This window comes from Mchenga conophoros, linkage group LG14 (assembly GCF_057382185.1).
Source record: "Mchenga conophoros isolate Kocher_MC1m ecotype Shallow Benthic linkage group LG14, M_conophoros_male_GT1.1, whole genome shotgun sequence".
Classification (NCBI taxonomy): Eukaryota; Metazoa; Chordata; class Actinopteri; order Cichliformes; family Cichlidae; genus Mchenga; species Mchenga conophoros.
The window spans coordinates 36538957-36552575 of record NC_140539.1 but is presented as its reverse complement, the minus strand read 5'-3'; the positions used below and the strand labels follow the sequence as shown (position 1 = coordinate 36552575).

The 13619-nt window shown below is 40.1% G+C and overlaps 1 protein-coding gene across 1 annotated transcript; it reads left to right on the top strand.

Moving 5' to 3' along the window:
• Positions 1-4871: 4871 nt before the first annotated feature.
• LOC146560289 (uncharacterized) lies at positions 4872-6741 on the top strand. The gene is made up of 2 exons (XM_085244259.1): positions 4872-5369; positions 6258-6741. The coding sequence occupies exons 1-2, from the start codon at positions 5110-5112 to the stop codon at positions 6526-6528; spliced, it is 531 nt and encodes a 176-aa protein (XP_085100385.1). The 5' UTR covers positions 4872-5109; the 3' UTR covers positions 6529-6741.
• Positions 6742-13619: the final 6878 nt, after the last annotated feature.

The window sequence follows — 13619 nt, the reverse complement described above, 5'->3', positions numbered from 1 at the left end:
TTGAATATTCTTCTGTTTCTATCAGTGATCAGTTCGATCTATAAGAAATGTTAGAAACCAGTTGTAAATGTATTCGTTCTTCACTCTGATGTGAATCATTATCATCTCTCTTGGAAAATGTATTTTGTTATTGTGTTTAAGAGCAGATTCATTACAGCACCATGTTTATCTGCACTATATTGTTTTCATTGTTGTGAATCATTTATATTTGCATTTCAATTGTTGTGATGCAGCAGACTGGAAACATGATTGTCTGATACAGCAAACACTTCATAATATGGACTTTACTGCTTTGATTGTGATTTTATATTCTCCATTTTTATTAGGAATCATTTCTGAAATAAAAATATCTAAATCTAATTTAACAGGCTGAATGTTGATGCTCTTCTGTCAATGACTCCATGATGATTTTTAATTTTAATAAACACACAATCCTCATATTTCAGTGCAGGATGTAGAGCAGAGTATATCAGTCAACTGGATCAGAGCTCATCAGCATTTTGAACTTAATATGCAGCCAACACACTTTAACACGTGTCTGATGTTGAGTGAAACACATCAGGGAAAAATGGAAGACGAGAGAAGCTGCACATGGTTATCATCATTTATTTTTTTGCCTGTCCCATTTGGATCTTTAGCCATCAGAATTGTTGTTTGAAGGCCAAGAAAGATGCCATGTTGGTCCATTTGATTGACCTTTATTATAATTGTGTATTTATTTTATTTTATTATCAGTTGTTACAGACGGGACAGACATGACTGGGGGAAAGGACAGGGAGAAGGAAAGAATGAAAGAAAGAGAGGGAGAGAAAGAAAAACAGAGGGGAGAAGAGATGATGAGAAAGGGGGGAAGGAACAAAAAGAAAAACAAGCAAAACACCTGGATCACCTGTATGGAGAAAAAAAACAGAAGAGAAATCAAACAAAGAGCAACATAATAAGTACATGTTATCATCATTTATTATTATTTTTATTTTTTTATTTTTGGTGGTAGAGTTTAAATTTTTTTTTTAAATATTTTATTTTAATTAAAATATTGAAACTATAATGAAAAACTTTGAATTTTTAAGCATTATTTTTTAAAATCTTTTTAAATCATTAACTCTGTTTTCCTGGGTCTTTTCTCATGTGTTTTGAATAACTCTTCTTGTTTTGGCAGCGGTACTGGTTTTATTTTGTTGTATTTATCCTCGACACCTTAAAGGCCGGTCCTTGAGAATATTGTAGGTCCGTGGCACAAAAAAGGTTGGGGACGCTGGTTTACAGGACTGACGGGACTCCAGGAAACACAAACAACGTCAGTGTTTAAGTGGAGACTCATCAACAGACCCGGGCTATCTTTCCATCATCTGGATTCACGTACCCTAACGTTTGTAATCAGGATAAACTGTCACACAGAGTTTGTTATCAGTTCTCTAACACAGGGTCTTCCCTGCACGCTTACATGAAAGGGGCGGAGTTTGGCAGGATTGAGAAAAAGATGCCAGCCAGCAGATTCGGATACAACACAACCCACAATGCACTGTTAGCACAATTTGAGACTACAGCAGCGATAAGGTGCAGAGTCTGCAGTGGCGGTACGCTGGACCTGACGTCCCTAAAGGAACCCCACATGACTCCACTCACTCACCTCTGGCAAGCAGAGTGTGTGATTCAGTTGAAACAGCCCTCATGTCAGCTCTGCTGGGCACACTGGGCTGTCAGGTGTCCCTGTCCCTTTTTGCCTGGGCTCCAACAGACTTGAGAATCACCCCTGCAGGTTACATAGGAAATATATTAAACCTTTTCTGCTTCAGCAGAGGATCTTTGTCTCACTGTTTATCACTACTACTGTAACTCGTGTTTTCTGAGAGGTTGCCATCAGTCTGTGAGCTGTACATCTGGACTGCACAGCAGTGGAAAGATCTCGTCCACTATCACTGAAGTAGTTCTGTGTTATCTTAACTGAAACACCTCTTCTGTTTCAAAATACATTTCTAATAAAATCATTTTTAACATTCATGAATGCAGATTATGACTGTAAAAGGAGAAACAACATTAGTGTTCCCATGTTCTTGTTATGGTGCGACTGGATGGCCTTTGAACCCTGGGGCACATACTACGAAGTGATTTCAGCATGCCCAGGTTTTCTTTCCATCATCTGGATTCACTTACACTAACAGTCGTGATCAGGATAACCGCTGGTTAGCAAAGTTAATTCAGGGTTTCTCATGCACCTTCACAAGGAAAGGGAGGTGTTGGCAGCATCTGACCAATCACAAAAAGGAAATTCACAGATAATATGACTTGTCTTGATGCCTAAAATGTTTTTATGCTTGATTCAATTTAGCTGTTAAGTGTCTTTTACTCTGCTGGTGCCGGTTAGGTTCCAGATTAGACATCAGCAGGTATGAAATCACGACGTACTGACCAATCACTTCTCCAGAAAATAGTGTCACTATTCCTGGAAGATCCCTTTGACTTCTGTTGGGGGAAGAGAGGGTCTAAAGTTTCATTTTTGTCTAATGTCTTTGTGTTTCACTAATGAGCATCAGTAAGAAAAAAACGTGTTCTTAGATGCAACTTTTCTCCTTTGATGTTTTTTTTCTGTTGTCAGCAAACAACCACACGATCTGCGTTAATTCACTAACGGAGATTTGCCGCGTGGCGTTAACGTCATTTTAATGAGATTAACACTGACAGCACTAGTTTTAATATTTAATATATTTAAGGATTTAATTTTGAAATCTTTTTTTCATTTATGTATTTATTTTATTGTTATTTCACTTTCTTTGTCTGTTTATGTTTTGTTTTTTTTACTATTATCTCAGTTTTTGTGATGGAAAGCACTTTGTTCAACCATGTTGGTTTTAACGTACTCTATAAATAAAGTTGGATTGGACTAATATGATGAAAGCAAGCCCAAGCCTGAAATCGACTCCTGATCTTTGATCCGTCCTCACCTGGCCGTGAACGTGATGGTCAGCCAGGTATCCAGTTTACCTTTGAGTAGACTTGTAGTCAAGACCGCCTAATCCGAGACCAAGACAAGACCAAGACCAGAGGGTATCGAGACCAAGACAAGACCAAGACCGAGACCGAGACAAAAAAAGTCTTTAAACTGCAGCCAGATGCTATTCTATATACATATGCAGGACACCTTAAACTAGTTTTTTAATTAAGCAGCAAGGCAGAACAAAGTCGGGCCTGTATCAAGACACAGGGACTAAACCCCAATTCAACCATACCCAGAACTGATCCGGAATTAAAACAGGACTACAACAGTAACCAAGACAGAACCAGAATCAGAACTAGATGATAGTAGCACTAAAAATCATCATAGACCTGCACTACACTTATTTTTTAATTCTACCAAAGTACAATATTTAGATTGAGAAAAGTTTATATAATTATTTAGCCTTGTTGTGCAAACAAGCCTGCATAACTTAATAAATATAGAATTTGAAAAGTAACAAATGGTATCTAAAAAGAAACACTAGGTACATGTTCTGATGAGTTTTGGCAAACAACCATTTGACTAACATGTGTGTCTCACCTGCTCTTGTTCCATCTCTGTTCTGTCGTCATTCTCTCTCTCCCTCTCTGCTCCTCTCCCTCTCTCCCTCTCTGCTCCTCTCTCTCTCCCTCTCTGCTCCTCCTCTCTCTCTCCCTCTCTGCTCCTCTCTCTCTCCCTCTCTGCTCCTCTCTCTCTCTCTCTGTTCCTCTCTCTCCCTCTCTGCTCCTCTCTCTCCCTCTCTATTCCTCTCTCTCCCTCTCTGCTCCTCTCTCTCTCCCTCTCTGTTCCTCTCTCTCCCTCTCTATTCCTCTCTCTCCCTCTCTATTCCTCTCTCTCCCTCTCTGCTCCTCTCTCTCTCCCTCTCTGCTCCTCTCTCTCTCTCCCTCTCTGCTCCTCTCTCTCTCCCTCTCTGCTCCTCTCTCTCTCTCCCTCTCTCCTCCTCTCTCTCTCCCTCTCTGCTCCTCTCTCTCTCCCTCTCTGTTCCTCTCTCTCCCTCTCTGCTCCTCTCTCTCTCCCTCTTTGTGCTGACAAGCTAAACACCAACATCATCAAATATACAGTTGAAACCAGATATTTACAGACTCTTCAGATAAAAACACTTTTTTAATTGTAACATCAAATCAGACTAAATGTTTATTTTTTTAGATTGATAAATATAAAAAACATATTTGTTAACTTTAAGAGTAAAGAGAGAAACTATCTGTATTTCTTAATTGCAAATGGCACCAAATTGTATTCAAACTGAGCCACACTTATGGAGCTCCACAATTCTTTTCCTGGTGTTTTGGTTGACATCTCTTGATGTTCCCATGTCAAAGAAACAGGCTCTGTGTTTTGCCTTATATGCATCCACAGCTGTGCCACCACTTTACTCACATGGACTCTACTAACCTATCAGAAGCTTCTTCAGCTCAGAATCGAATCGTCTGGCGTTTCTTATTAATTAACAATAAACTTAGTGTACATGTACTCCTACATTTGATGAAAGTGATTAAAATAGACAGCTCCCTCTTTTTATTCCGACATTTCACTAATTCAAAAGATATTTCAACATTTATTTATCAAAAACAAAAGTTTACTCTAAATTGATGTTTAACAGTAAAAAAAAGTTTTTATGTTTTCTCCATAAATTGTATGTAAATATCTGGTTTCAACTGTGAATATCCTGCTGTGTATTGAAATTCCTCCTGTTTTGCATAGATATACTGAACAACATCCAAAGCATAATATATAAAATAACATCTACCTGAGTTTTTTCTTTGAAAGAAGCTCCTTATGTCCATTGTTGTGTTCATCAGTACACAACTGAAACCGATTTAGAGAGTTTGTTTAGCCGTGGAGGGAAACAACTGAAAATATGAAATGTAAGCTAACGGTGTGTTCACACCGAACGCGATGGACGCGAATAAAACGCCCCAAACGCCCCTAATTTGACGCGTGTACATTCGCGTCTCAACGCGTGTCCAAGAAAAATCCATCGCGCGTCAAAATATGATATTTTGACGCGCGTGAACCGGAAATGTGGGAGGAATGTGGGAGGGAGTTGTGCCAGACCTGGTTTTGCAAGATGGCAGCTATCGAGCTAGCGCTTGAAGAGAGAGTCTCCCTTCTCTATGTACTGTGGAGAGCAGAGCAGCAGCGTAAAAGACGTCCTCGCCGTACCTGGGTCCATCAGGTCCTCCAGAGGCATGAGCAGTTTGGTGAGTTTCACCACTTGCTCCAGGAGCTGCGCCTGGATGACGGCCGATTCCAGCGCTATCACCGTCGGCCAGTTTGAGGACCTGCTGTCCCGCGTCGGTCCCAGAATCGCCCGCCTAGACACCGACTACAGGCGCTCAATCCCACCTGCAGAGCGCCTGTCCGTCTGCCTGAGGTTAGTAAAACTATTTAATACGGTAGTCCTTTATTGATATCTGTGCTAATATGCTAATCCATCCAGTTATACACTGCTAACATGGATGTGCTATGCTAACAGTGAATGCTGTCGGTGTTTACTGAAAGCAAACTGTGGTACAGAGACGACTCTTTATAATATTTCTAGTGATACTCAGAAGGTCTCATCAAGTCCCGATTTAATTCGATTTATGCTGTTATCAGTGTTTGAATGATAGCATGGCTGTGGTGTCACATCAATGTATGCGCTCGGTGTTTGCTGATATCAAACTGTAGCATTAGGACCACTGAGTTAACCTTTGTAGTGATACTCACTCCTTTTTATTTAGACCTGGTTTAATTCTGGGATAGTTGAATATTTGTATATAATCCCTGCAGCTGTCAGACTCTATAGCAGGGGTCACAGCCTTTATTAAAACAGAGTTAGATAAAACTGTGAACAGTTTGGTTCATCTCTAGTTACATGGTTCTATCTTGATAAGCTGTCTTATCAAAGATTAATTTTTGAAAAATATTAATGATTTAAGCAAGGAAAGGGCTACATGTCAACATACAACTCTTTATTTCTATTAATGTCTCACTTCATTCCTACCTGATTGACATGTTTAGGAATTATGAGTGATTGGCTCACTGTAGTTGTGAAAGTTGCTACCAATCAAATTATGATATGTTAAAGTTAAAATAAAACACAACTGTTTTAGATATTATCTAATATACATTTTGTAATTATCCTTATAATTACAAAATGTTTTATGTAAGATTTAAGTTTTGTGATTTATATCTGACATCACAAAAGTATTTTGGAATTTGAATAATGTATTTTGTAACTGCAGTACACATAATACTGATTTTGAACAATTTTGTCCAGGTTCCTTGTCACCGGGGACTCCTTCAGGACCATCGCGTTCAGTTTCAGAGTCGGTGTGTCCACGGTGAGCCAGATCACCCCCCAGGCAGCGACGTCCATCTGGGACTGTCTAGTGGACGACTTCATGGCTGTGCCTTCACCTGGAGACTGGCGCTCCATCACAGAGGGATTCCAGGAGCGCTGGAACTTTCCTCTGTGCTGTGCAGCTCTGGATGGGAAGCACATCCAGACAAAGGCACCCCATATATCATATAGGAGACACACACATTGATATACACTAAATATTCATTTCATTTCTTTTTTGTGGTGCCCAAATTGATGCACCTGCTTGATTTTGTTTAAACAATTATTGCACACTTTCTGTAAATCCAGTAAACTTCTTTTCACTTCTCAAATATCACTGTGTGTGTCTCCTGTATGATATTTAACTGACATTTTTTATTGTAACAACCAACGATTTATACAGGAAAATAATGGCTATTAACAAGGTTGCCCAAACTTCTGCATCCCACTGTATCAGTATATTTTGTCATTAGTATAATATGAAATAAATTCTACATGTGTCAAGTCGTGTGCCAACATTTGCTGTGTAGTAGAACTGAGACATTAGTCATTATAAACATTTATTTAAAATAATATTAAAAGTCTCAAACAGAAAAACATTAAACACAAATATATAAAATATAAGAATTTACAGAGAGACAGGAATAAAAAGGACCAGCTGCTCTCCAGAGCAGGAACAAGGCTGAGGAGGAAATGCTCCATTGGAGACTGGTGTGGCCTCTTCAGGGACTCCAGGATGGCCAGCTCCACCGCCGATGGACCGTCCTGGGACCCGTCCCTCATCTGCCTCGGAGCCGTCCTCCTCTGTGGGCCTGTAAAACAGCACAAAACACAAAGAAATGAGAAGGCTGCTACTAGATTTTAATTTCAACATTGAAAAAAAAAAAAAAAACAATAACAGGATATAATCAGATTGGTTGTAGATATTTAGTAAAGGTGATCACAAGGGAATCCCACCGACTAAAAAGGTATCAGTGCTTGCTGTACATATCTGTGGGTGCAGCAGCAGGAGCTCAGGGACTGGGGATGCTCTGCTGCAGAATCAGTTGGTTCTATCAATACAGTATTAAATGTTAACAGGTTGGATATAATAATCGTAGAGTAGACAGTGGTCCCTCATTTATTGCAAGGGTTCTCAGAATAACTAGCCCCTGGTCACAGTTCTCACAATTGATTCTCAAAGTGCAAACCTTTGTAGATTGCAAAACGTAAAAGTATTATTATGCCGCGGTTTGTCTTCATCTGCCCGCCACTTTCGTGCGCCTTTTTCCCTCACGGTGCAGGTGTCTATTTCCGAATGAGGCTCATAGTTATGGGTGTTTTTGTGCTGTTTTTTCTATTGGACGCGATGGTTATCAAAACCAAACGTGATAAATTTGGCAAGCGCAGGAGACACGACATGGAGGAGATTTGTCAATCAGGCTGCAGAATGCAATGCTGTACTGTGCAATAAAAAATCAGCGAAAAAGCAAAGCAGTGACGGATGAACAGCGGGACCACTGTGTGCTGTTTATTAATAAACAATAAAATATATTCCTAAATGACAACATGCATAAAAGCAGAACGGTATTTGTACGTCAGTGGGAAAATAGCGGTGGCTTGCTAGCTTTTGTGCGGCTTCCCCGGGTCAGTGAAAACTTTCAAAAGAGAAATGAATGAACTTACCAGGTTGCCCGATCTCTTCACATATCTTCCTCCAAGCTCGGTCCTTTTTATTCCTGTCTCGGTACTGAAAGCAGCTGGTGGTGTACAGCTCCGAGTTGTTTGCTACCGCATTGATTAGCCTTCCCCTCCATTGAAGTATGAAAGGCTTTGGCTGGATCTGCCCCTTTGACCTAGGTAACAGCCACGTCACCAGGCTCCTGATTGGTTGTCGCGGCGCGATTTGACGCTGGAGTTCAGATTTTTCCAACTCGAGCGGTAGACACGAAACGCGCGTATGCACAAAATGCAACACAAAAACTCACGCGCGTGGTTTTATTCGCGAGTCAAACGCGCCAGACGCGCTACACTGACGCGCGTTTCACGCGTTTTGGCGTTTTCGCGACGCAAATCTGCTTCCGAATTTTCGCGGGACCCGCAATCGCGCCTTTCCATTGACTTTACATGTAAACCTGACGCTCTATTCGCGTCCATCGCGTTCGGTGTGAACACACCGTAAGACTCTCTAAAAAATCAGCATTGCTGTTCGGCTTTTTATTTATCCATTTGTTGATTCACTCGAAGAGCAAGTAACGCAACCAAGTGATCAGTTTGATATCAATCTTTTGTGATACACCGTCATATTTACATTATTAGTTCAGTATGAATGATTTGCTTTGGTACCTGGTCAAACTTAAGCTCTCCTCTGTCTGCAGCAAACTCGCAGGCAGCAGCTTCTCCCCCTTCGCTCACATGGGTGCTGTGCTCAGTCGCCTAGTGCCTGAGCTCGGATCATACCAAAATTAGGGGGAATTTACGACGGTGCGCTCTGTGCTTCGTGTGTTGTTCTTGTTTTATACAGTTGTCAGTCAGGCATCTAACTAACAAATTACACTCCAAAAGACCCCATGCTTCTGAAAAAATGACCCGGGCTTAAGCCCAGTAAGCCACCCCCCCCCCCCCCCGCTCCGCTGATGGTTGACTCCAAATCTCCCGAACACTATGTCGATTTGAGAACGCAGGACCGAAACAGCGAGACCAAGACAAGACCAAGACCAAAGTCCGTCGAGACCAAGACCGAGACCAAGACAAAAGTCCGTCGAGACCAAGACCACGTAAAAGTGGTCTTGAGACCGGTCTCGAGACATCCAACTCTACCTTTGAGCAAGTGATGGGTCGTTCGCGAACGAAATGGCTCTTAGAGCCGGCTCTTTGACGTGAACGACGCGAGCCGGCTCCTTATCGCGAGCCGTCACGTGGTTTTTTTTTTTTTTTTTTTTTCTCTCAGCCTCTCTCTCGCACTTTTTTCCGCTTCACTCTGCACGCGAGCCTTGTGCTTTACGCTGGGCAGAGGGGGGAGGGGCGGTAGTTACACTCAGTAGCACAGGAACAGAGCCAGAGAGAGAGAAAGAGAGGCAGGGACAACAACATTAGAAAGGTATAGTAATCATCCACAACTATTTTCGGTTCCAGATGATAAAGGATTGAGAAAGTTTATTCATGCAGGTCCATATGACAGAGAATATGCATGTTCTTTTAGTTTTCATATTATTATAATTTATATTTAATTGTGTTGTGGTTTGCAGTGTTTTGTGTTCTTTTCACTTTAAATTTGTGAAAGGAAAAAGCTGAAAATGTAAATAGTTAAAACTTGAAATGTGAATAGTTGATTTTTGTATTAGATTATTTATTTATTACATTTTATGTGGAGTGAATAAATAAAAGTATATTTACGGTGGCCCCTAGAGACAAAGCACATACAAACTTCAAATCACGTACGAACTCTGAAGCATGTACAAACTCCAAAACACGTAAAAACACGTACAAACTCCAAAACACGTAAAAACTCCAAAACACGTAAAAACACGTACAAACTCCGAAGCACGTAAAAACTCAGAAGCATATAAAAACTCAGAAGCACATAAAAACTCAAAACACGTACAAAAGAACAACAGAAGTGCTCCAGGATGCTGGGCGCAGTGTTGAGCCTTTGTTATCTTGTGGCTACACAAGCCAGCAAGTACCAATGACCGGATTTGGTGTGTGGTAATAACAGGTAAATGAACTTTTTTTAAAATTATTTGAATATATATATGAGTGCCTGTGTATAAATACACAAACAATACACACATGCTTTCAATTGTGTAATTTAAGTGATCTAGTAGCTCTGCTTTGGAAGTTCAGTTCATGCTAGAAATGTGTTTTGGAGTTTGTACGTGTTTTGTCTCTAGGGGCCACCGCATATATTTATATATAAACATATATAAATAAAACCACTTGTTTTTACGTTAGTAATTCCTTTTGTGCATAATTTTATATTATTGTTAATAATAAATTAATTAAAGCAACAAAACAACCTGAAGAGCCGGTTCGGAGCCGAAAGAGCCGGCTCTTTTTAGTGAGCCGAACCGAAAGAGCCGGATCTCTAAAAAGAGCCGGAAATCCCATCACTATTAGGCATCAAGACAAGTCATATTATCTGTGAATTTCCCTTTTTTTGATTGGTCAGATGCTGCCAACGCCTCCCTTGTGAAGGTGCATGAGAAAACCTGGATTAACATTGCTAACCAGCGGACAGCCCAGTGTGCCCAGCAGAGCCCTTCACACTCTGTTACAGAAAAACCATATGTTTTTTTTTGTGTTGTGTCAGGGATGGATATGTAGTTGTAACGTTTGTGTTCACTAACTTTACTTTCTGTTTCCTACCCTGCCTAGTCTGTCTTGGACTCAATGCTGACTCAGCCTATAGTCTCTCCTCCACCTCTGCCTCTGCTCTCTCACGCTCTTCTCTGGCTCTACTTTCTGCTAACATTCTGCTCTTCTCTCCTCTTCTGAGCCTGCTCCAGCCACAACTTAGCAACTGCTAACTGCAATTCCTTCCTCTGCTTCGCTTTACCTGTTTTACCTGCTACACTTACAGCTATTCTTTCTACCAGCATTTTACACTGAACTTCCACTAATGTCCCTTCAAATCCACATTTCCTGGTGGAGACCTGGCCAAGGTCCAGAGGGCTGTGTGTATGCTGAGCAACACCACCGCCATCGCTGAGGCCTGGGCTTGATGTACGCCAAGCGTGCATTTGTTCACTGGTATGTGGGTGAGGGAATGGAGGAGGGTGAGTTTTCTGAGGCTAGAGAGGACATGGCAGCTCTAGAGAAGGATTATGAAGAGGTTGGAGTTGACTCTGTTGATGGGGAGGGAGATGAGGAAGGTGAGGAGTAGGTTCATTGCAATGAAATCATCAAAGTTATGCAAGTTCGCTCAGAAGCACTGTTACGTTCTACCAAATCTTGTTACACATTCCTATGTATATTTTTCAACTTTAAATAAATGTGTTTGAAAATGTGTTTTAATGCTATGTGAGAGTGTAACATGGAGACATGACCACTTTGTTTTGTAGTTCTGTTCTTTCAATATCAGCACTTTCTTTTATTAAGGTGCTGCTTAATAAAGAGTACATGAGCTGTTTAATCACTGGTATGCTTAATTTTCACCCCCCAAAATCTAGAAAAGAAAGTTAACCGCCAGGTTAATTCTGAATAAAGTAAAATAACGTAAATAAATTAAAATATAATAATTTAACATTATAATAACTAAAAGCGACATTTTTAGTGAATCTATATCTTTCTTAACCCCCCTAGTTCACAAAGCCTTAAAGTTTACTCTTCGGGCGCCCCTCATCCGCCATTTTTTTCTGCCAAATTTATCCACACCCACTGACGCGCTATGCATTCTGGGATATGTTGGGCCACGAAGTCTACACCGCCACATCCTTAAAATTCAGGGAAATGAAGGACGCATTTGAGGGCCGGATTTCGAGCAGCCTTCGAAGTGGGACAGCCTTCGTCGCGTCGCTGTGACGTAATCGGCCTTAAAATGCGGCCTTTAAGGCTGCAGACCCTGAATTGGGAAACAGCCATAGCCTAACATATGAAACAGGAAAAGACGGCCGTGTAATCCCTTTATTTCCCTTGAGAGAGAAATGGATCTGAAACCACAGAAATCAGAGTGTTTGCAGAGTGCAGACACACAGATAATGAAGACATGCTGCTCGGAAATGTTAGATACAGATAAAAATGGAGTGTGTGTGTGTGTGTGTGTGTGTGTGTACTGAGCCAAGATTGCAAAACAGCCCAACTGCCTCAGTAATTATGGACCTTATAGTCCTTACAAACACTGTTTCACTAACTTCAGTAAACATTTTACATACATATGTCAATGCTGTATAATTTACAGCAAACGCCGTGAACGCAGCGGTGCACGAGCCACTGCAGTGGAGCTCACGTACAGCTTTGTGGGCTCAAAATGTGGTTAGAAATATTTTGTACTTCTACTTTTGTATGTGTAAAAAGAATTTGTGTGTGTGTGTAAAAAAGATTTGTATGTGGACTTAGCCAAAAAAAAAAACCCGTGTGAATCTCTGCAAGTTACAAGTACGAATTTTGACCCTATTTTTCTTCCTTTCATCTGATTGGTCAATGTCATGTCAATCACAAATGTAACAATCCAATCAGAGAACAGATGGGTTTGGCTGTCGGAGGGGAGCTTTTTTGAACTGCAGGTTATTACTCTATAATATTACTTACTCTAATATTATTAATAATAATTATTAGTAATATTAATTATTAATTATCTAATAATATACTAATCTAATATTACTTACACCGCACTTTACAGTTATTTATTTGTAAAAAATGTTTTGATTGATTGAATCTTTATTTTGAACATGTTGAAAAAGTACAACAAAATAGAATTAAAAGAGACAAATGAACAAAGCAAAACAAAAGGAAAACGAGCAACCACAACTCATAATAAGCATAAGCTTATTTAATCCCACCCCTTTTCCACTATCTAGTATCAATAGACTACAGAAATACCTCCTTCCAATTACATTATATGTCATGTGTATTTATTTATTTTTTTAATATATATACATATATGTTTCTATCTATCCATACATATGTATACACACATACGCACATATACACATTTTCAATAACCCCATTAACACCTCAAGGATACACAACCCATACCAACATACCCGTGCACCTGCACACACATGAAAATATTAGACAAGAACACCCTATCAAATCTCTACCTTTTCCCTGTACCCTGTAAAAACCATATCCTTAAACCGCTTTTTAAACTGCGCCATGCTCGGACATTGCTTCATATCTTTACTTAGTCTGTTCCACAGCTTCACTCCACACACAGAGATGCAAAAACTTTTTAATGTTGTACGGATACGAGGATGTTTTAAATTTAATTCCCCCCTCAAATTGTATCCCCGTTCCCTTTTAGAAAACATTTTTAGAATATTGTCAGGAAGCAGGTTATTTATTGCTTTATATATAATTTGTGCTGTGAGAAAATGAACCAGATCTGTGAATTTTAGAATTTTTGATTTTAATCTTTAATTTTAGTGGATGTTTGGAATCATGTATGATTTTTGTTCCACTTCTCACATGTTTACCACTTTGTGTTGGTCTTTCACGTGAAATTCCAATAAAATTGATTCATGTTTGCGGCTGTAATGTGACAAAATGTGGAAGAGTTTAAGGGGGCCGAAACACTTTTGCAAGCCACTGTAAGGAGCTTGGAAAGAAAAGCATCTGGCATCAGGACATCCAGATGTTTTTCTTCTCTACAAAGGTGTA

Bases quoted from the DNA above. Each gene is read 5' to 3' on its own strand.
- LOC146560289 (XM_085244259.1), top strand. From the start codon at position 5,110: ATGTACTGTGGAGAGCAGAGCAGCAGCGTAAAAGACGTCCTCGCCGTA. The intron at 5,370-6,257 runs GTTAGTAAAACT...AATTTTGTCCAG, and splicing joins CGCCTGTCCGTCTGCCTGAG to GTTCCTTGTCACCGGGGACT.